At 48.1% G+C, this 23,672-nt stretch overlaps 1 protein-coding gene across 1 annotated transcript; it reads left to right on the top strand.

Annotated features, from left to right (window-relative positions):
- The first annotated feature begins 2,760 nt into the window (after window positions 1-2,760).
- LOC123576520 (rho-related GTP-binding protein RhoU-like) lies at window positions 2,761-5,816 on the top strand. Its single transcript, XM_045437437.1, has 2 exons — window positions 2,761-3,643; window positions 5,336-5,816. Exons 1-2 carry the CDS (start codon window positions 3,373-3,375, stop codon window positions 5,440-5,442), a joined length of 378 nt encoding a protein of 125 aa, XP_045293393.1. The 5' UTR covers window positions 2,761-3,372; the 3' UTR covers window positions 5,443-5,816.
- The last annotated feature ends 17,856 nt before the right edge of the window (window positions 5,817-23,672 follow it).

Raw genomic sequence — 23,672 nt, 5'->3', positions numbered from 1 at the left:
AATATATAAACAACGCATAGAAACTCAACAGCAAAAAAACTCTCAAACAACCCGATGAAAAAAGGGGCAGGAGATCTAAACAGACATATTCCCGAAAACATATGGATGGCCAACAGGTACGTGATAAGATGCTTACTAGCATTAATCATCAGGGAAATGCAAATCAAAACCACCATGAGATACCGCTTCACACCTGTTAGAATAGCTGTAATGGAAAAGACGCGAAAGAATGAGTGTTGCTAAGGATTTGGAGAAAAGGGAACTCTGGGTACATTGCTTGGTGGGAACGTAAATTGGTGCAGTCTTTATGGAAACAGTATGGAGTTTCTCCAAAAAATTAAAAATAGAACCACCATATGATCCAGGAATCTTACCTCTGAGAATTTCTCCAAGGAAAATGAAAACATTAGTTCAAAAAGGTATCTGCACCTCCCTAGGCATCGCAACATTATTATTATTTTAAATATGAAATTTGTTGTCAAATTGGTTTCCATACAACACCCAGTGCTCACCCCAACAGGTGCCCTCCTCAGTGCCCATCACCCATCCTCCCCTCCCTCCCACCCACCCACCCCCTCCATCAACCCTCGGTTTGTTGCAACATTATTTTTAATGGAGACATGGAAACAACTTAGGTGTCCTTCAATGGATGAATGGATAAAGAAAATGTATTATATATACACGCACAATGGAATATTATTCAGCCACAAAAAAAAAAGAATGAAATCTTGCCATCTGTGAAAACATGGATGGGCTTTGAGAGCATTTTGATAAGTGAAATAAGTCAAACGGAGTAAGACGAATATTGTATGATCTCACATGTGAAATCTAAACCAACCAACCAACCAACCAACCAACCAAACCAACCAAACAAAAACCAAATAAGCTCACAGATACAGAGAGCAAATTGGTGGTTGCAAGAGGTGGGAGGTGGTGGGGGTGGGAGAAATGGGGGAATTTTTTTTTTCAGTTTAAATAAATTGAACAAAACTTTTTAAAAAGGGAGTAAAGCAGGAGTCAAAGGCTATAGGATACAAAAATTAACATATGGCCAGATGTAGGGGGTAAAGCAAAATTTTGTACAGCCTAAAAGCTTATCAAATTTGGGGGCCTTCTTTAAGAGAAAAATATCAATTCGACGATTAGGTACAAAAATAAATATTTAGGGGCACCTGGGTGTCTCAGTCGGTTAAGCGTCCGACTTGGGCTCTGGTCATGATCTCACAGTTCATGAGTTCGAGCCCTGCATCAGGCTCTGTGCTGAAAGCATGGAGAGCCTGGAACCTGCTTCAGATTCTGTCTCCTTCTCTCTCTCCCCCTCCCCCACTCACCGTCTGTTTCTCTCTCCCCCTCAAAAATAAATAAACATTAAAAAAATATTCATTTAAAATGAGAAATGCATCACAACAAGCTATAAAACTTAAAAGGCCAACAAATACCATAAACATCAAGAAAAACCCACAAGAAAACATTTTAATAAGCTGCCTGACACACCGCTCCATAATACTATTTTTCAACATTCTTTTACCTGCATATCCTTTTCCTCCAGTATAGTTGACAATTAAAAATTGTGCACATTTAAGGTATACAATTAGATAATTTAATACCTATATACGCGGTGAAATACTCACCCCAGTCAAGGCACTTAACATTATCCATCACCTCACATAGTTACCTTTGTGTGTGGGTGGTGAGAAATTTAAGATCTGCCCTCTTAGCAAATTTCAAGTAGGACAATACAATGTTGTTAACTATAGTCCCATTGCTGTGCATTAGATCTCCAGAACTTACCTCGTGTAACTGAAGCTCTGTGTCCCTTGAACAGAATCTCCCCGTGTCCCCATAGCTGCATAGTCTCAGCACTGAAATGTATAGGATCATTGAATCACTATATTGTACATCTGAAACTAACATTACACCGGATGTTAACTAACTGGAATGTAAGTAAGAACTTGGAAAAACCAAGAGCTTAGGCTCTGGAGCTAGACTATTTGGGTTTGGATCTTGTCGCTGCCACTTTACAGCTTGTGGAACCCGGGCATTTCTAAAATATCTCTGAGCCTGAGATTTTCTCATCTGTAGAATGGGTATAAGTCACGTGAAGATTAAACAAATGAGTTCAGGCAGAGTGCTTCCAACAGTGTCTGGCACATAAAGGCTCAATATTTATTAGCTCCTGCTGTTATTGTTATTGTTGTTGTCGCTGTTGTAGCGCCAGTATTTATGTGAATAGTATGTGACGCTTCTTAAACCACCTGTAAACCCCGAGAAGCCTTTGCGTCCTGACTAGAACCAGGCTCCCCTGTTTTCTGCGTGGACTGTTGACTAAATGTAGGAGGAAGAAGTCAGAGACAAATGGGACTCCCCGCCCCCCATTATATTAAAGTCTCCAAATAACATTTACGCAAAAGAAGAAATTGAATCTACAAATTACGTTGCTGGTTCATGGCATGCCCAACGAGCAATAGCGCTGGACCTGACATCATTTTGTTCCCAAACGATTGGAGCACAAACGATCTTAGAAGAAAAATCACACGATGGGCTGTAGCGAAGACTTTAAAAAGTTGCCTTTTAATTCAGTCTCCTGCGGGCGTGTCCCCAAGACGCTTCATTTCCCCCTTGGGTGAAGCACTGTGGCCAGCAAGGGGCCCCCACGGCACAGGCTGCGGCCGGGAAGGGGAGGGGGGGAGCCAGGGGAACCGGAGGAAGCTCAGGCTTCCCCGCCCGCGTGGGCGCAACAAGGCGGAACCGCTTCGGTCACTCCGGCGGTGGTGTCAGTCTCGGCCGCCGGGGGGTGGGCGGAGGCTGCCTTCGGCCACCCGTCGCCTCCGGGCCACGCGCCCCGGAGTGGGTGTTCAGGGTCCACCCCCAGAGCGGGCGGCAGCCGCGCCCCCTGCAGCGAGGGTCCGTTCGGCCCGGAGCCGGCGACCGCGCTCCTCACCCGCCCGGCGTAGCACCGCCTCTGGCCCGGGTGCAGGGGCCCGGCGCGCAGGCGGGGGGCGCTGTGGCCTCGGCGCGGGGACAGAGCGGCCGGGCCGGACCCGCCTCTTTCCCCTCCCCTCCCGCCCCCCACGCGTCGTGTCGCCGGGAAGCCGGGAGGAGACAGAGCGCTCGGGCTCCACGGCGCTCGGCCGGCCCGCAGTCCTCTGACCGCGCGGAGCGGAGCCAGGTGGCGCCGCCCGAGCCCAGAGCCGCGACCCACCCCGGCCGCCTTTGTCTGGGAGCGTGTGGCCTGGAACCGCCGCTCTCGGGGGCCGGGCACGCGCCCACCGCGGTCGGTGACAGCTCGTCCCTCTCGGAGGGCTCCGGGACCGAGGGGCGGGCGGGCCGGGCCCTGCTCGCTCGCGCCTGCACGCCCGAGCGCGCGCACCGATGCCCCCGCAGCAGGGGGACCCCGCATTCCCGGGCCGTTGCGAGGCGCCGCCCGTTCCGCCGCGCCGGGAGCGCGGGGCGCGCGGGGGGCGCGGGGGGCGCGGGCCCGGGGCGCCGGGGGGCCGGGGGCGCGCGGGCGGTGCCGAGGGGCGCGGCGTCAAGTGCGTGCTCGTCGGCGACGGCGCCGTGGGCAAGACGAGCCTGGTGGTGAGCTACACCACCAACGGCTACCCCACCGAGTACATCCCCACCGCCTTCGACAACTTCTCGGGTGAGCGGGGGCGCGGGGCCGCGGTCTGCGGTGCCGATGGCCCCGGTGCCGCGGGGGGGGGGGGGGGCGGGGAGGGCGGCGCGAGGGTCGCGGGGCGGGGGGGGGTGGGGGACCGAGGGGGCTGCGGGGCCGGGCGGGCTCCAGCTGGGAAGCCGACCAGGCGCGGAGCGCCGGGCATTTCCCGAGCCTCGGGGACCCGGCGAGCGCGGAGCTTCCAGAGGCAACGGGGAACCCTAAAGCAGGAGCCTGGCGGAGGGGGCGGGGTACGGGGGACAGAGCCTACGCGAAAAGAAGTGGTCGGGCAATTTAGTAGCAGACGAGCGAGTATCAGACAGGTCGAGTTCAGGTTGCCTGGTCAGTTTGCTGCGTAGGAAAGTTGCGTCAGGTCGACGTTGCTGGCGCCGCTGCCGAGTTTCAGTGGGAAGGTGACGCGCAGGTGGCCCTACCTGTGGCCCGGAGAGTCGGTCCTTTCCTTTTGGCGGTTCCCGTGACAGTGGGCGTCTCCGCTTTAAAGAGCCAGAAAATACTCGCTTTGGTGAAAACGGCACTGGTAAAGGCTTAGGTCTGGATTAAACCTGGAGAGTAAACCCAATTTCTTCCGAGTCCCTCTCCCCTGGCCCCACTGCCCCTACTTCCGTCTCCCTCATTGGCTGTGCTTCTGATGTCTTAGTATCTTTTCAGTTATCTCTAAGCTATTTACAGCTCTTAAGTATGGTATGCTGGGTTTTAGTTTGGTGGAAACAAAGATAAAGGGGTTTTCGGGGATTTTTTTTTTTTTTTTGAAATTCACAAAAACGTGAAAATCCACAGAGGCTAGTGTGAAACACTCCCTCTTGCTCTTCAAGGAAAAAAAAAAAAAAAAAAAAGAAATGTTTCTTGACCTCGTAGTCCCAATGGCAAGGGCTTGGGTACCCTAGATGAAAGTGTGCCACACCTAATGGGTTTGCCGCCTAAACAGTTTTGGGTTTTTTCCCCCCCTTTCCTCCTCCCAGCTGATCAGTGTAAACATTAAAAGAACTGAGAAAGTTGTACTGAGACAAACTTGGGTGCTGAATTCAAATAGAAACCTCAAGCTGTGCCCTGAGGCAGGCCCCTGCCCAGTACCCCATCCCAGTGGAAAGGTGGACAGGCTTTCTTTTCTTTTTTAATCCTCTCTTTGAGCCGACGGGGTGAGATGAGTAGGGCCCGCTTCCATAAACAGGACAATGCAGGCAGCCTGCGTTTGCTCGTGTTCTCAAAACAAGCTACAATTCTCTGATAAACCATGAAGTCTTGGAACAGATCCCAAGGGAAAACAGAATTATTTGTGAGGCTTCCCACTGAGTTAAAACGGCAAGGTTGGTTCCCATTTACCCCCTAGTGTTGCTTTTGGGTTTTTTGAAACTAGTGTGACTGGCAAATAAATCTTCCCGGGGCTGGGAGAAGAGTGCAGGCCCTTCTGGGGTGCCATCCGATGGCTCGGGGGCTTGCGGCCTCATCCGGGCAGTGCCGTGAGGTGCCAGCCCAGGAGGGTTGTATACAAAAGTGCCTGCATGGGGGCCTCCTTGTTTTAGACCAGTCTTTAATTCGTTAGGGGACCCAGAACAACCGAAGGGTTTGGAGGGAGAATGGTGGTTGCAGCTAAAACGATGGTTTTCCTGAAAGGGGTTAAAGGACACCCCCCCTGATCATTGTTTTCATCTTGTTTTTAAGCGGTGGTTTCTGTGGACGGACGGCCTGTGAGACTCCAGCTCTGTGACACTGCCGGGCAGGTTAGTGTATCCTCGCTGCTCAGTGGTGGGAAGGGAACCAGCCTTTGAAAAGCCTCAGAATACCCTCCTTGCATAAACGGGGTCATTCTAAAGCTTCAGGAAGTAGACCCACCCCTGAGAGGGTGACGGGGAGGGGGATAAAGCCCTGAGCTAGTAAAACCGGGTTTGGCCCAGCTTTGCGTGGGCAGGACGGGGACAGCAGGGTGAAGAACAGTTCTCTTCTCACAGGCGTTTCTGACCTTATTTACTCTCTGGTTTTTATTAAAAATTACCACTGATGCTCTGTGATCATTTCTCAAAGTTAGTTGGCGATGTAATCATTTCATTGGAAGTCAACCAGCCACATATTAAAGAAATTTGCTCAAGAGACAGATGGAGTTTTGGGGCACCGGGGTGGCTCCGTCCGTTAAGCGTCGGACTTCGGCTCGGGTCATAGTCTCGTGGTCTGTGAGTTCGAGCCCCGCGTCGGGCTCTGGGCTGATGGCTCAGAACCTGGAGCCTGTTTCCGATTCTGTGTCTCCCTCTCTCTCTGCCCCTCCACCGTTCATGCTCTGTCTCTCTCTGTCCCAAAAATAAATAAACGTTGAAAAAAAAATTAAAAAAAAATAAATAAAACAACAACAGATCTTGTGATCCCGTGTGTTGACCCGGTTCATGGGGCGGTTCTGCTGAGGTCACACGCAGCAGGGAGCTCGACCTAGGTGACTGTCTAAAGAAACCCTGGGTCTCTCTCCTTGTGGCCTCTCATCTTCAGCGTCTAGCCCGAGTTTCTTTACAACACGGAGACTGACTTCCAGGAGTGAATGTGCCAAGAGAGAACGCTCCGGTGGGCAAGGGCTTATCGAGGTGTTTGCACCGTGTTAAGGTCCATGGGTCAAAGCAAGTCCCAGAGACAACGTGGGGGGGAGGTGGAAGGAGCTGCACAAGTACGTGAACGCGGGAAGATGTGCTTATTGGGGCCTGTCCAGTGGATCCATGTGGGAAAGCAAGGCTGTGAGGCTGGTGCAGTCCATCTGTCGCGTCTGTCCAGGATGAAGAGAGGCGGGTGTATGTACAGGTGGAGAAGACAACTGGTCCAGCAGCCAGGACTTGTGGTAATAAAAGGCGTGTTTGGTACTTCTATTATTTCAATTAGGGTCTGAGTATTCGAATGGGTGACCTAGTATGTTGCCTAAACTCTTCATTGAATCTTTTTTTTTTTTTTAACTTTGTGTATTTCTTTTGAGAGAGACAGAGACAGCTCGAGTGGGGCAGGGGCAGAGAGAGAGAGAGGAAGACAGAAAATCCCAAGCAGGCTCCGAGCTCCCAGCACAGAGCTCAGCGAGGGGCTTGATCCCGTGAATCCAACCATGAGATCATGACCTGAGCCAAAACCAAAGTCAGACACTTAACCGATCGAGCCACCCAGGTGGCCCACTTCACTGAATCTTCTTTGCCGACAGAGTACGACACGCTTAGAATGGGTGAAAATGGGCACCTTGCTGAGTGTGCAGACAGCTGGATGGACGGAGTTTGGGGATTTCTGTTGTTTCCACCTGTTGTTTCCATCTTTCTTTTTCCAGCAAAAGGGACAGATTTCAGCCGCAGTTGGACAAATGAAATAATATAGAGCACAGCATATATGAAGCACTTTAAAAACCTTGTATTAAGACTATCACTGTTGCTCCTGTGATGATTAGTAAGGAGAATTCTACACAGAACTGAAATTCCTCCAGCCATCTGTTAAGGACCCATTTCCCACAGCAATAGAATTAGTTAACAGCATGGCTAGTTTTAAGTGATTTGGACAGTTCCCATTCTTCTGCAATGCCCTGTTTACACTCCCAAGACTTTAGTTTGCTTTTCTCTTGCGTGCAGTTTTTTTTTTTAATATTTATTTTTGAGAGAGAGAGAGAGAGAGCACGAGTGGGGGAGGAGCAGTTAGAGGGAGACACAGAATGGAAGCAGGCCCCAGGCTCTGAGCTGTCAGCACAGAGCCCGACGCGGGGCTCGAACTCACGAACTGTGAAATCATGACCTATGCCGAAGCCGGGCGCTCAACTGACTGAGCAACCCAGGAGCCCCATCTTGCGTGCAGTTTCAGTGTGTCCACACTTGGGATCTAAAGGAGAATCCAGATTGCCGTAGGGCAGCATGCCCCCAGCAAGGGTTGATGGCACAGAGCCGAGAGCAATGCCCCAGGATCGCCGGGCTCCCGGCGCCCTCATCCTGCCTGTGCCACTGACCAGCTCTATGCATTCGGAGAGTGAGTTTAATCTCTTTGGGCTTTAATTTCTTCAACTCACCAGGAGGTGAAGCTATGAAGTCTCCATTGCCCCTCTTCTCTGTTATTTTAAGATAATCGCGCTTCTTTTCAGTCTTGATCTTCACGGGCTTAGGAGCTTTCATCTTAAGCAAAATCAGTATCAAGTGACGTAGCCAGTAATTCTCACAAATTCAAGTGCAGAAAATAACGAATCGAGACCTCCGGCTCAGCTGGGCCGTGTGCACGTGGACAAAGTTGGCCTCCCAGCGGCTTGTGCACGGAGACACGGAAAGAGGAGGTAGCTGTGTTTCTCAAGAGCGTGGCAGAACTTTTTCCAGGAAGACAGAAGATCTGTCACTGTCTGATGCATGCCGGTGCAGTGAGCGGCCTCTTCGCGAATCAAAACCAGTGACGGGTGAAAGGGAAAGAAAAAAGAAATAAAGGGAAGGAAAAAGACTCAAGGACGAGAGCATTAGGCAGTGGGTTCAACTGAGCGTACTTCATGAGAGTTTGCCGGTTGTTACCTCTATCAAGAAAAGAAGTTATTATGCACCTATGTGGACGTGCCATTGTGATGCCGAATGCAAAGAATCCTTGTCCTGCAAGGACGTACCACCCTGGGTACGGAAAGGCATGTGGAGAGAAAAATGCTCCCTCTTTGATCTGTTCTTAGGGAGAATTGCCCAAGTTAATCAGTCTCTTTTGGGGAGACGGACTTATCTCTTATTGACTCAATAACAATTAACTTTTTAACAATTAACCGTAACCTTTAACCACAAATGTGCCACGATTTAAGCAACATCGTAATAGTGTCAACCGACAAAAATGTGTTAGTCCTCAAATGCTTATTAATTGGAGACCTTTATCCCCAGAGCACTGTTTTGAGCACAGGTCTACCAGGCCTTGGTTTTGACGACTTACTGCATAACAAATACCGGAAAAGTGATTCCTATGCATGTGGCCGCTGTGAATAAAGAATGAGTCAGGGGAACTGCACGTGTGGGAAGAAGTTATGTTTGGAAACTACCGTTAACCGCTGTTGGAGCATTTTTAACTCATAAAATTGATATTTTCTCAGTATAAGAGTATTGGAAAAAACTAGAAACCTAGAAAGAAGAAAAACAATCATAGTGCTATCACCGAAGAGTTTGGTATTTTTCGTTTTTAAAAAAAATTTTTTTTTAATGTTTTTATTTATTTTTGAGACAGAGAGAGACAGAGCATGAGCAGGGGAGGAGCAGAGAGAGAGGGAGACACAGACACCGGGCGTCAGGCTCTGAGCTGTCAGCACAGAGCCCAAGGCGGGGCTCGAACCCACGAACCGTGAGATCATGACCTGAGCTGAAGTAGAACGCTTAGCCAACTGAGCCGCCCAGGCAGCCATGGAATTTCATTTTTTGAGGTTGTGTCTTGTGAATGTTCTTTAATCTTCCATACTAGTTGGATCCGAATGAGCTGGTGAGGGACGGGGCCAAAGGTTTAGCTCAGCTCAGTTTTAGGGTTCTAACGAGGCGTGGGATGGCAGTCACCAGGTGAAGTACTCCTGCTCCCGTAGAAATGCTCTTTGCTGGTCAGTAAGCCAGATCTCGAACGCGAGACCCCTTGACGGGTAGGTCGAGGAACAGCGCACCTCCTTTCCTCCAAGCGGTTGTCGGGTGTCTTGTCTTCTCTGTCCTTCTGTGTCAGTTCCGGGAAGCAGAAATGGGGTTAGGGGTGTGAGAAGTGTATGGAGGGTGTGATGTCTCTGGAAGATAAAAGGGAGGAAGTAGGCTGCACTGGCCACCACAGGTGGTGATGCAGGTTGAACGGTCTTGGTCAATCTGAGGGGAAGCTCCGAGCACGGGTGCCCTTCAGAGGGTCCCCACTTTGGGCAGGGGTAGCCTCACCCTGGTATCCTGCCTTCTCGGTCAGCTGGGGGCCGTCTCCCTCTGTGATCCTCCCAGGTGGGCTGCAAGCTTTTTTTGGAGGGGAGATGGGGACAGAGGCCTGTGCCTGCCACACCAACCTAGTGAATCTGAGAGGGCCATGGCTTAAAGCTCAGTCCTGAACATATTGATATGTGTTGGCCTCTGATACGTGCTTTAAATAACCGTATTTAAGCGGCAAAACACCCCTGAGTTCACTTTTATTTTCTACAAATGAAAGGTGAGAAAACTCAAGCTCAGAGAGCTTAAGTAATTTGTCCAAGTTCAATGGCTAGAAAATGGCAGAGCCAGGGGATTTGAAAGCATGAAACAAAATGATCATCAGCACAGGGTATAGAAACTTGTCTTATATTCTCACAAAAATAGAGGATGTGCATTCAGCTTATCCAGAGAATGTAGGGATTTTGCCCTGGTCACAGAGTGTGGCGGGAGGGAGAGAGTAGAGAATTAATCACATCAACATGGGACAGAGGACACGAGTGCCTGGTAGGACAGCGACCTCATGGCCACCGGCTTCCAGAATATTGGCCTAAAGCACCTGGCTCACACTAGGCTAACATTCAGAAAGTAAAGGCAGAGGAACAGTGTATAATCAGGAGGGGCTGGGGACAAGGCCTTTCAGATTCCCATCTGTCCTTATCAAACCAGAAACTGGAAGGTCTGGCCCTACGTTCATCCTTTCACAAAGCAAAGAGGGTCCCTTTAAGTTTCTGGAAAGTCCACCGACAAGTGATGGGAGAGGAGACATCTTTGTCATGACATCCAAGGTGGAATTTTTTTTTTAATGTTTATTTTAGAGAGAGAGAGAGAGAGAGAGAGAGAGAGAGAGAGAGGCAGAGCGTGAGCAAGGGAGGGGCAGAGAGAGAGGGAGACACAGAATCCGAAGCAGGCTCCAGGCTCCCAGCTGTCAGCCCAGAGCCCAACATGAGGCTCGAACTCACGGACCATGAGATCATGACCTGAGCCAAAGTTGGACACTCAACCGACTGAGCCACCCACGCGCCCCCCACGGTGGAATTTTGAAAGGTCCTCGGCAAAAGATGACCGTTAAACTCTCACTCTGTTTCATTTAGTTCATCCTGTTAGTCCAACACTGAGAATAGACACCAAGATATCCATGCCAAAGGTTCAAGTGAGGGCAAAATGATTGCTTAATTCCCAGTGCGGGTATCTGTCCAAACATCCCTTCTCGGGGAGCAGAATGGTAAGCACGTGCTCAGGTCCCAGGGCTGCACCCGAGAAGAAGACCATGGCCCTAGATGGGCCAACCTTGAGGACTTGATGGACTTGAGGGCGATTTGACAGGTGGCCTCCAATCTAGGGTTGCCATGCAATATTTGGAATGTACTCATCCCCCAAAATTATGGGTTCTCTGTCTGCAATTCAATTTTTTTTTGACTTGGCGTTTTATCTGTATTTATTTATATTTCAAAATCTTGTGTTTTATCTGGCGGCACGGCTCTACTTACAATCTCCAGAACCGAAGAACAGAGCCAAAGTGTCAATCCAAAGGGGCTGGACAAAAAATTGTAGATTTTTGTTTTTGTTCCGTTTTGTGTTTTTTTTTTTTTTTTGTGTTTTGTGTTTTTTTAACTTTTATTTAATTTATTGTTATTTTTGTTTTCATTCAAAAACTTTTTTAATGTTTATTTAGTTTTGAGAGACAGAGACAGGGTGTGAGTGGGGAGGGGCAGAGAGAGAGGGAGCCAAAGAATCCGAAGCACGCTCCAGGCTCCGAGCTGTCAGCACAGAGCCCGACGCCGGGCTCGAACTCATGAACTGTGAGATCATGACCTGAGCTGAAGTCAGATGCCCAACTGACTGAGCCACCCAGGCACCCCTTTAATTTATTCTTTTAGTTTACATCCAAGTTAGTTAGCATATAGTGCGACAGTAATTTCAGGAGTAGATTCCTTTTAATGCCCCTTACCCACTTAGCCCCTCCTCCCTCCTGCAACCCCTCCAGTAACCCTCTGTTTGTTCTCCATATTTAAGAGTCTCTTATGTCAAAAATGTAGATTTTAATAACTGGGCAAAGAGATCAATTAGATCAAGGCAGGTGCTTTTGAATTGTTGGGATCATGAAAACTATTGCCTAATTGAAACATACTGTGTGCCACATAACACGTTTGATGAAGGCAGGAGAGTCGTCAAAAAGGGGTATCTAAGAGGTAGCTACTATTATTAGCCCTCTGTGACAGCTGAGGAAACTGAGGCACGAGGAGTGTAGGTGACCTAGGACACACAAGTGATGGAAAGGGGACTTGAGCCGTAGGGGGTCTGCCTTTCAGATCTTTCGCTTGTTTATAAAAATGGGTGCTTAAAGACCCTAGAAACCTCCTGCTGAAGACAACTCCTCTGTGCATGGATTAGGGATGGGTTAACGGAGGGGAAAATTAAACTTATCAGACTCTTCCTTAATAGTCACGGATTAATAAAAGGAGGACATTGTTCTAGGAAGAGGGAGTTTTCAATAAGAGTCGTATGTGACGTGTTGCTTGTTTAAAAAACCCAGAGGTCACGCATGCTCTCTTGTGAGTTACAATACCTTACGTCTCCAGAGCACCTTGTTTGTCAACTGTTCACGGATTTGGCACGACGTTTGCGAAGCACGTGGTGTGTGCATTTTGTACTGGGCTGAGTTTTCTGTTTGGTCTTCTAGGTCTCCTTGGCTGCCCTTCTCAACTTCGCTGTGTGGCGGGAAAGTTGACCTCTTCCCTCTTCGGCACCTGCTTCCTGTTAGATTTAGCTGATGGCAGGCACTGGGGGACATGGGAGCTGGGGAGAGCCTGGAGGTTTCTCGCCTGGCTCCTTCCCTTAACAGATAAGTGGTGGCTCTGCGTGTTTGATGCTTCCCCCCGGAACCCCAGGTCCTGTCTGCAGCCACCGCTCTGAGTTCCGATCAGTGCTCCCCACCTGACACCCCAGGCCTAGGGATGGTAACCTTCCTGTTGCTTAGCCCTGGGGGCTTCTCTGTGGCTCACTGGTTTCCTTAATCATCTTCTGACTCTTCTAGATAGCCTGTCACTTAAGCCTGTTTGGTTACCCCTTGGAGTGTGTCACCTCTTTCCCGCTGGGACACTGATTGATAGCAAGCTTCATTCTCTCCCCTATGATTACTGCTTTCCGGATCGTCCATAAAACCTGACATGCAAAAAAATTCAAACCCAAGACAAAACCCCCGAGGTGACAGAATATACTCGTGAGAAAATAAAACTCAAATGACATGCATGCTGGCTGTGCCCCAAGGAGGAGAGAGGCTGTCACTGTTGGTAGAGTGGGTTTGCATTGCGCTGATCAGGGTCCATTGCCAAAGAACTTCCCATATGTGTTTTATCAATGTAAGTGTCATGTATTGTAAAGCGACCCATAGAATCGCCATTGCTGAAGCACAGGGTGCATGTCATTTCTATCAATGTATAATGTCACGTACATACACGTACACACGTCGCATATAAAGACCTCTAGTAACTGGGGTTAGCCAGGAAGAAAGAAAATCGCGCAGGACAGATGACTGCTGTGTTTGCTGAATACATTTTGTGCTGCTCTAAGAGATGTTACAGAGAACAAAAAAGGATGTTCTAGGAAAGAAAATTTTACTTGTGTGTGAGGGAAAACTTTATAACCGTGTGAGACCCGTGTAAAAAGAATTTACAGTTTAGCTGGAGGTTATTTTTTCATAAGAATCACTTGGTTTTGGCTTTTGCTCAGAGGAAATGTCATGAGTTTCATTACGTGATGTAAATAATTTAAAAAATAAGTTTACTAGGCAGTCCCTGATAGCCTCTCTTTTTATTTATGTATTTACTTTTGAGACAGAGAGAGACAGAGCACGAGCAGGGGAGGGGCAGAGAGAGAGGACACAGAATCGGAAGCGGGCTCCAGGCTCTGAGCTGTCAGCACAGAACCTGAAGCGGGGCTCGAACTCACGAGCTGTGAGATCATGACCTGAGCCGAAGTCGGACGCTCAGCTGACTGAGCTACCCAGGCGCCCCTAGACTGGAATCTTGAAACTTGATTACACAGTAGTTAAGTTGACTACTTCTGTTTTGTGCTTTTTATTTCCTTAAAATATTTCAGGTCCTTGTAAGATTCTGATTAACATGCTTGCTGTTTTCACAGAGTATGAGGCTTATTTTTAAAAAATTTTTTTAAATGTTTATTTACTTTTGAAAGAGAAAGAGAGACAGAGACAGAGTGTGAGCATGGGAGGAGTAGAGACAGAGGGAGACACAGAATCCGAAGCAGGCTCCAGGCTCTAAGCTGTCAGTACAGTGCCTGATGCGGGGCTCGAACTCCCGAACGGTGAGATCAGACCCGAGCCAAAGTCAGATGCCCAACGGACTGAGCCACTCAGGGGCCCCCCTCAGTGACTCATTTCCAAGAGTATGGACACGGGAGGAAAAGCAGCTTCGTAGGGAAGCCTGGCAAACACTTCACTGACCAGGTGATGAATGCCAATGTCACCAGGGTAAGTCACATTGGTAGCAGGTAGCCTTAGATATGATGTGATGAGAGGGACACTTCACTTCTGTGGTCTTTCTCCCGAAAACCATGGTCTAATCATAAGAAAAGCATCAGATAAGCTCAAATTGAAGCACATTCTACAAAATCTCTGACTGGGACTCCACAAAGCTATCAAGGTCACCTGAACAAGGAAAGTCTGAGACACCGTCACAGCGTAGACGGGGCTAAAGAAACATGCCAACCAAATATGATGTGTGTGTGTGTGGGGGGGGGGAACCCCAAATATGATGTGGTGTTGTGGGTGGGACCCCGTAACAAAAAAAGGACATTAGGAGGAAACTAGTGGAACCCAAATAATGTGTGGAATTTACTTAACAGTAACACGCCCGGGTTGGCTCCTTAGTTATGACAAATGGGGCACGTGAATGTACGATGTTAACAATAGAAGGGACGGGGGAGGGTTTTGGAGAAACTCTATGTACTATCTTTGCAGCTTCTCTGTACGTTGAAAAATATTCTAAAGTGCGAGTGTGTTGAAATTAAACAAGAAGAGGCACGGGCCGTTTCCAATCCCAGAATTGATCCAAGGGCTCAGAGCTGTTTGCTCACACCAGCTTCTGCCTCTCAGATGCTGTCACTCAGCACTAGTACGTGATTGCTAAAATAAACGAAGTCTACGTTTCGCTGGTGAATAGCTTGTGGCAAGAAGTGACTAAATATCAAATACGTTGATGAACTGTAATTGGAGGGAGAAAAGAAATCAAGTCAAATTCTGTATGCTAATGGTCTGTAAACAAGGCAAAACAGCGAAGAGAAGTGACTCGGTTCGCAGTTGTCACTTCCAGCCTCATTTCGTTGGCCAGGGCCAGTCATGGCCGCACCTGTCCCACGAGGGGGAGGGGTGATTGTAGTCCCATAGGCGGGCCAGGGTATTTATCTTTTTCCATCCTTTGGATCCGAATCTAAGTGCCACTTCCCAGGCTCCTATGACTTTGGGCTCCTTGTTGGCTCCGATTTGGAATTTTTCTCTGCCTATCCTGAATGAACGTCCCTCTTGGTCCAGTCTGGTCTCGGGAACACAAAGTCCCTTCCCGCTTATAGCTCTCCTGCCCAGCCCGCTTGGCCCCCGAAGCACATAGACAAAAATGATACTGTGTTGCAACATGAAAGGTCATCAGAATTCAAGAGTTGAGGCTGGGGAGGAGCGCGGACTTGAACAAACCAGGACCCAAGCGTGCTCTGCGGAGCTGCAGTGAGGGACCTGGGCGGGCTGGACCAGAAGACTTTCTTGGAAAGTGGCGGGGGGGTAAGGGGGAGGGGCCCTGTGTGCTCAGCGGAGAAGTTTGCACTTGGTGAGCAGAGAGAATCCCCGAAGGAATGTTGAATGCAAGTTGCCTTGTTCCAGGAAGCTGAATCTGGTGGTGGTTCTCAGGAAGAGTCGCGGCAGTCGCGGCAGACTGTCTGGTTAGGGATCATAATCTGGGCGATATTAACCACGGTCATTCAAATTACCGTGAGCATGTTGAAATGGAAAGCAGGGAAAAGAAATTCAAAGGCGCCAGACAGGAGTTGTGAGTTTTAACTCCAGAAAGTATTCCTCTATTATTGCCTACTATTCTGTTCTCAAGATATGTGAGAAAACGATTTCCCAGAGGTGTGCCTGGAGATGCTTGCTTATAATAAACTGCTCCGGGGGAGCTATTTTCTCTCTTTCTCATCTGATTTTTCCCGAAGCACTGTATTATCCTTATTTCTGCTCCTCCTTCTCTCAAAGTAACCTCATCTTTAGGTGGCTCACGGGGTCGCTTCTGCCTTTGATGAAGTAGCCGCTGGGCGAAGAGTCAAGATCAGGCAATTGCATGTTTAGAAATGGCCTTGTTGCACCTGCTGGGCTAAATCACAGTTTGTGGGGCCGGCCGGCTGGCCGCAGCGCTCTTGCCGATGCCCTGGAGAGTCTTGTGTTTGCTGGTGTGAACTCCCTCATCGGTGTCCTCTCATTCCCCCCAAGCGCTGCCACTGGCTGGGATTTCTGTTTCGCGAAAGAAAGCCATGGGACTGGTCTCTTTGCCCTAAGCGTGCGATCGACTTGGAGAGCAAATATTGTAAAAGGCGAGCAGAAATCGGGCAGTAAAGGGGCGAGGGCTGGAGGGAGGGGCAGTGATCGCCCTGGGTCTTCCCCTCAGGGGTGGCACACAGCATCTGGGAATTGGGCTCAGCCAGCTGTCTCCTCTCCGCAGAAAAAACTGTTGCTCTTCTCATGAACTGCTGTTTAGCTAATAACCATATCGCTCTTCTAGGTACTTCCCTCCTTTACAGAGACTTTTATAGCATATGTGGGGTCCCTTGGCTAAGGGAGAAGAGGTTTGCCTACGATGGTCAAGCACAGTGCTTAACACAGGGGTAAAAAGAAAGGAAACATCACAGCTTGCCGTTAAGTTTCCAACTCTCTCTTGTTTCTTTGGGCCGTGGCTTAATTTTGCTTTGTTTCAGAAAACGTTAGCATATAAAATTCAGTTTGGCTCTTCTCCTTCCTCGAGTAGAAGTGAATGAATTTCAGTGGCATTTGCTCTGGCCACAGGCTATTTCATTAGCTAAATAAAAGTTTCATTAATTTTTCGTGATCTCGTAATTATACCGGATGGTAGACTCTGGGGTAAGCAGGTAGTTACACTGTTCCCGTTCAGTTTAATCTTTTGTATTTCCCCTGGACAGCGGGGCCCTGCTAATGTACATAACTACATAGAGATTAAAAAACCAGCGTTTAAGGTTAGATACTGTCATGGTTCTCCTTTCTGTTCTGTAATCAGAGGACGCTTCTCTGTGGGGAAGCTCTGCTTCCAGAAAGAGGGCCCTCGCGGGGACTTGGAGGAAGGGAGCAGGCAAGAAGTCACTCAGACAAAACCCATTAGGCACCTGGAGAATCTGACAGTCCGTGATGAAATAGACAAATTGTGGCTCGCTCGCCGTTTCTTTTTCATGAAGGAAAGAATTTTAGATCGGTTAGGTGAATTATGTTTAAAATACAAATAATTCGTTGCTCCTGCTGGTAGCTTTTAAGACACGTAGAAGAAACAGTTGTTTCAAATGGCATTTGAATTGCACAGCTAGCACCAAATTTAACTATTGCTTTACAGTTTGAAAACATTCACAATGACACGTATACACAGCAGTGTGGATCGCCCATGTGGATCTCACAGAGAGAAGGTGGAGCAAAAAAAATCTAGACCTGGAAGGTTATATATGGTTTATTCACATGATAATTACTTATATTTAAAAAAAAAATAGACTAGAGAGTAGTGTTAGAAGACCAGAGAGGGGTTATCACTGGGGATCATGATGGGAAGAGGAGACGAAGGAAACCTCTCGGGCGCTGGCAATGTTCTGTTTCTGATGCTGAGTGCGGGTTAACAAGAGGTTATTCACTTTGAATTAAGTCGCTGCAAGTTGTGTGCATTTTTGTAAATAGTTCGCACTTCTGAAAGTTTTTAAAAAATATTTATTTATTTATTTCGAGAGAGAGCGTGTGTGCGCGCGCGCGCGTGCGCAAGTGGGGGAGAGGCAGAGAGAGGAGAGAGAGAATCCCAAGCAGGCTCCATGCTGTCAGCACAGAGCCCGACCTGGGGCTCGATCCCACGAACTGTGAGATCACAACCTGAACCCAAATCAAGAGTGGGACGTTTAACCAACTGAGCCACCCAGGTGCCTCTTTGCACTTCCAAAAGTTTAAAAAAGGAAATAACCTCTTACTGAGAGAGAGAGAGAGAGAAAGAGAGAGCATAGTCATATAAATTATTTCATTTAACTTCTTGACAACAACCTGTAGCAGGAGGCATGTGGGTGGGTTGTTCCCCGCCCTGCCCCCTCTTCCCGAGGTTCTGTGGGTCCTGGAGAATTGCTCTTTGCTCCTGATTTGACAAAGGCCTGGCCCACCCATCTTCTGAGATGAGTGCGATACATTCCTTTCCCTGGACCACACCTGCTAGTATGGTTCACTGATTAGAATGTTCCAGCAGAATCGGGGGAGATGAGAGGAAGCAGAGAAGCCCTCTTGACCCTGAGTATGGTATAGAAGAAGCCAAAGGCACATGCAGTCCCACACTTGGCTTAATAAGAAAACAGAGACACGAAATATGCAGTTTCAAAGCCCTTGGACCCGTTATTAATCTTCTCTGCGAGTGAATATGACCTTTGTCTCTCTTTCTAACCCTAGACTTGGAAGCTGTCATAGCCAAAGGCGTTCACAAGTGTGTCAGGAGAAGATCAGAGAGAACAGGCCATTTCCAGGAGATTATTTCTACTCTGGGTTACATCTGTGACAGATTTTTTTTTTTCCTTTGGGATATGCTTATTATATCTCTGATCAGTCTCTGGCAATGAGTATCTTTTCTGACTGTCCACTTGGGGGGTGACCCTTCTTCTCCTCATTAGGAACATGTATTTTAGGACTGTCACTGTCTATCCTCCACTCCGGACTGGCTAGCCACAAATAAGGAGAGCAACACAGATCTGCTCTGAGGACCGAGAATTCTCAGCGACCTCTGAAAATTTTCTTCTTTATTTGCAGTTCCATCAAATGAAGGGATTGAACTAGATCTCTTCCACCTGAGCGTTGGACTTTTGACTCTTAAACTTCTACAAGACTTCTAGTTAAACTTCCAGAGGATTGAACCAATGCCATTCCCAAAACCTCACTAACATGACTGCAAATGAGTGAATGACTGAATGATATAAATCCACAAGAGCAAGGAGAGTGCTAGTGGTGAGCATAGAAGACAAGAGACATCCGCACAGTTTTGGCAGGTAAAGGCCAAAGATTGGTAACTGCTCAACAGGGCAGAGAAAGCAGGGATTTGCATGTCTGCAGAGAAGGAACGCAAACGAGAAGTCAGTCAATGCTACAGCCGAGCCCAGAGGGCTGGAGGCCCCCAGGACCTCGGAAAGTGGGATGACTGACTGGTGAGGTGCAAAACAAAACTGGCTGAAAATGTATACTAGGGACAGATAGACACATCCTTCCCCATTCCCTGCTCTGCTTCCTCCTTAACCCACACAACCAAGAGGAGAGTTTATTTTGCAGAGAAATCAAACCAGAGAGACTTTGGACTTAGTGATATGAGCAGAATGAAGGGTGAGGTGCCCTACTAAAAAGAGGGAAATAGATAAATCCTACCTTCTGAGTGAGTGCAGCCCAACAGAAAGACGTAAAGGTAGGAACACACGGAGGTTTCCCAAGGAAACAGAGTCAGGATAATCCACCACCCTGGGTGGTAGAGCCCACCAGGTGCTAGCTCCAGTCACCTTTTTACTGTCTCACTTCTAGCAAAAAGAGAATGTCACCAGACACCTCAGGAAAGTTTTTACCATGACAGGCGAGAACTAAAACAGATGAAAGAAAGGAATGTTGAAGGAAACGAGAGACCATGCTGGAAGAAAAAAACATCAAGAGATAAGAGGATTTTGTATCCATGAAACAAGAACAGTATGCCAGTCAAGAAACAAAACAAAACAAAAACAAAATCAAAAAACACTTTAGAGAAAAAGAACACTTTTGAAAAATTTAAAAAACTACAGTAGCAAAAATACACATTAAAGGAAACGTTTTTCTTATCAGAATAAGGGTATGAAAACCATCACTAAGCCCAAACCCAAATAGAGAAAGGACCCACATCAGCCTCCAAATCCTTGCACCCAGAGATTGAGAACAGCCAACCTCTGCTGGCTGCCTGGTCTCAAATGTAGTGGAATCAGCAGGAAAGTGGGAAGGTCACTGATATGCAAAGGGCTTCTTCGAACACAACCAGGTCATAAACAAACTAAAGACTAAGTAGGAACACGAAGCCCCACTGATGTCTCCGTGTGGAAGTTTGAAACCAGCAAGAACGATGTGACCGCCAATGATAACTACCATATGGGTTTCCTCTTGCTGCTGTAACAACCACAAACTTAGGGGCAAAAAACGGCACAAATGCATTATTTTAAATGAGTCCCATCTGGGTCTCACTGGGCTAAAATCACGGTACCAACAGGGTTGCTTTTTCTTCCGGAGGCTTGAGGAGGCATCCATTTCCTTGAGCATTAGGATTGTTAGTCGAATTCAGTTCTGTGTGGTTGTAGCACCCGGGTTCCCATCTCCTTGCTGGCCGTCAGCTGAGGGTCGATCCCAAGCGTTGAGAAGCTGCCTGCATTTCCTGGCTCATCTTCAAGCCAGTAATGGTGGGCCAGGTTCCTCTCAGCCTTCCAGTCTCTCCTGCCTCTTTTCCCATCTTCCCATCTCTCTGACACTGCTGGGTTGTCTACTTTTAATGTAACACAGTCACAGGGCCGGGAATTAGGACACGGACATCTTTGGGAGCCATTATTTGGCCTGCCACACTTCAGAACGCTTTACCAGAAATATGGCCATATCCACATCTCAGGTTGACGCTCCTGATTGTTGCTGTGATGTTGATGAATTTGTAGCTGGTGAGGTGAAGGGAGAATAAGCAGGTGAGACATGAGGAAGTGACTAAGGAAGTCGGATATACAAGTATTGCTACAACCCAGATACACTAGTTTTTATGTTACTTTCAGGTGACAACATGTGGGAGCCAGGCACTAATTGGGATGGGATGTCACTGTGAGAATCGTCACCAGGGCTGACTACTGACCTCCCCCCTACTGCCGGGGCCTCTGCCTGTCCTTCCAGGGCTGTCCCTGTGGGACAAGTGGAGACTAACGTTCTAAGAGCACACGAGGCGGTCACTTTTATCCAGTCAAAATCACAACCAAGGAGACATCTGTCGAAATGTTTCACTTTAAGCAAAGTTCAGCCTCACGACCACATGGGCTTTGACATCAAAATCACGTCCACCGGAGGTACCTGTTGCAGCAAGAATGACCTCTCCTCCCAGGGAAGCCACCAGCTTTCTGCACAGGTGGCAACCCTGAGCCCAACAAGCCAAAGCAGAACTGGTTAAGCCCTGGGGCTGCACAGCCACGCTGCTTGGCTCTTTGCAAGGAGAAGGCCGATCTGGTCGGAAGCTGGAAGAGGCACAAAGTCTTGAAATCTGGTGACGATGCCAACATCGGCATGATTCCTGCCTGGGCTCGCAAGATCATCTTCCCTGGGGAGATTTACTGGCAGGGATATGAGAGTGTCTGTAGCTCTGGGTGTTATGAAGACAGTTGATGAGAAGCCTGATGGAGGCAGCAAGGTCAAAACATCTGTCTAGAAAACTCAGAGGCTAAAAGCACATCCCATCCCATACCTGCCCCCAAGTCCCACTGCAGTGGGAGAACAGACTTGACGCCGTGTGTCCTGATGGATAATTTGAGTCATGTTTATTCAAGAGGAAAAGGTCAGGGACACCTGGGTGGCTCAGTCGGTTAAGGGTCCGACTTAGTCTCAGGTCACGATCTCACCATCTGTGGGTTCGAGCCCCAGATCAGGCTCTGTGCCGACAGCTCAGAGCCCGGAGCCTGCCTCAGATTCCGTGTCTCCCTCTGTCTCTCTCACCTTTCCTCTCTCTCACGCTCTGTCTCTCTCTCTCTCAAAAATAAAATAAAAACACACAAAAAAAATTTTTTTTTAAAAGAGGCAAAGATTGGCTGATGAAATCAACGCATCACAGAAGATTCAAAAGGAAAAGAATGTTTCGTGGACTTGTTGTTTGTGGCAATTTAAAGTTTTGGGGTTTAAAATCGATATTTAAAAATGGAGACCAAAAATAGGTCTCAGAATAATAAGACAGCTAAAAGGAAATTTAATGTGCAAAAATAATCAAAGGGAATAAGGTAAGATAAAGGCAAGGAAAGCTCCCGGGAACTAAAAAATACAAAAAAATAAGTGAAAAAGACAGGACAAGTAAATGATCCATCTATAAGACCCACCCAACGTCCTACTAAAAGGAATCCTGTGTGAAGATGAGGAAGTGTTTGTCAAAGCGTTGTTTATTATTATTATTTTTTAAGTTTATTCATTTTGCAAGAGAGAGAGTGTGTTCAAGGGGCAGAGGGAGAGAATCTCGAGCAGGTCCCACACCATCAGCATGGAACCCGAGGCAGGGCTCGAACCCACAAACCGTGAGATCATGACCTGAGCCGAAATTGAGACTCGGATGCTTAACCCACTGAACTACCCAGGCGCCCCGGTCAAAGTGTCATTTAAATAAAAATTTCAGATGTGGAAGACACGAGACATCAGGGCCACCACATGCCCAGCACACAACGAGTGAAAAACACCTTGCCAAGTCACGTCAGCATGAATTTTCAGGGGTAAAGATAAAAAGAAGATCCTAAAACTGTCTGCAGTGAAAAAACAAAAACAAAAACAAAAACAAAAACGAAAAAAACTCCCTTATAGAGAACGAGAGTTTGGAGGCTATTGGATTTCTCAACTGTCCCACTGGTGTTTAGAAAACAGAGGAGCAAGTCTTTGAAATTCTTAGGGAAGATGATTTCTATCCTAGAATCCTACGTACAGTCCAGTAGGTATGGACAGGTGATATAAAGACAATTTCCGAGAGGTGACCTCTCTGAAGTATGTGTTTCCCTTGTAACTTTTCTTAAGTCCTTAATCAAAAGAAGAAGTAAACCAAGAAAAAAAATGATTTGGAATTCCAGAAACAGGGGATCCACACAGGAGAGTCACTGGGAATCCCCAGCGTGCGGTGGTGGGGGGAGCCCAGGCAGGTGGACCAGGCCTGGAGATCAGCCCATCCACGTAGGCCATGGAGCAGCGCCGGTGGCCCTTCCGGAAGGATATTGCCAGGAAAAACAAAAAGCAGAAAACAGATGCATTACCTGACGTCTGTTTTGAGAGGAATTTTGTAACTTTGCCCGGAGAATTTAAGAATCAGTGAGGTAGAGGGGCGCCTGGGTGGCTCAGTCCGTTGAGCATCTGACTTCGGCTCAGGGCTCGATCTCACGGTTCGTGGGTTCGATCCCCGCGTCGGGCTCTGTGCTGACGGCTCAGAGCCTGGAGCTACATGGTTGTTAATGATGGAATGATTCATTGGGCCTCGAATTGTTAATATAAGTACATTAAGGGGATGGGGGTGAGGGAGTGGAAGTGAAAGGGGGAGATATTGGCAGAAGGCAGCTAGACTCCAAAGCCATGAAACAGGAAGCCAGGAGATGATGTTTCAACGTTTATTTTTGGGACAGAGAGAGACAGAGCATGAACGGGGGAGGGGCAGAGAGAGAGGGAGACACAGAATCGGAAACAGGCTCCAGGCTCTGAGCCATCAGCCCAGAGCCTGACGCGGGGCTCGAACTCACGGACTGCGAGATCGTGACCTGGCTGAAGTCGGACGCTTAACCGACTGCGCCACCCAGGCGCCCCAGGAGATGATGTTTAAAAGTGCAAAATTTTAAAGAAGCCTTGTAAGTGTATGATTTAAAGACACAGAGGTGAAGTTCAGAAAACAAACCTGAAAAGGCTGCCTCTGGTCGGGGGGCTTGGCGGTGAGGAAAATGTATCTGAAGACCACGCTTTCTCATTGTAGGACTTGGGGTGCCATCTGAATCTAAAAAATCACGCACACCGATTGCTGTGATAAAAATACAAATTAAAAACTATAAATAAACTAGGGGCGCCTGGGTGGCTCCGTCGGTTAAGCGTCCGACTCTCGGTTTCAGCGCAGGTCATGATCTCCCAGTTT

The sequence above is a fragment of the Leopardus geoffroyi genome, chromosome D2 (genome assembly GCF_018350155.1).
Source record: "Leopardus geoffroyi isolate Oge1 chromosome D2, O.geoffroyi_Oge1_pat1.0, whole genome shotgun sequence".
NCBI classification, from domain to species: domain Eukaryota; kingdom Metazoa; phylum Chordata; class Mammalia; order Carnivora; family Felidae; genus Leopardus; species Leopardus geoffroyi.
Note: the sequence above shows the minus strand (reverse complement) of the source record. Positions and strands in the feature narration are given on the sequence as shown.

What these genes read in the sequence shown, in the direction of transcription:
- LOC123576520 (XM_045437437.1), top strand. Translation starts at nt 3,373, where the DNA reads ATGCCCCCGCAGCAGGGGGACCCCGCATTCCCGGGCCGTTGCGAGGCG. An exon ending in CGCCTTCGACAACTTCTCGG is followed by an intron (nt 3,644 to 5,335) that starts GTGAGCGGGGGC and finishes CTTGTTTTTAAG; the next exon opens with CGGTGGTTTCTGTGGACGGA.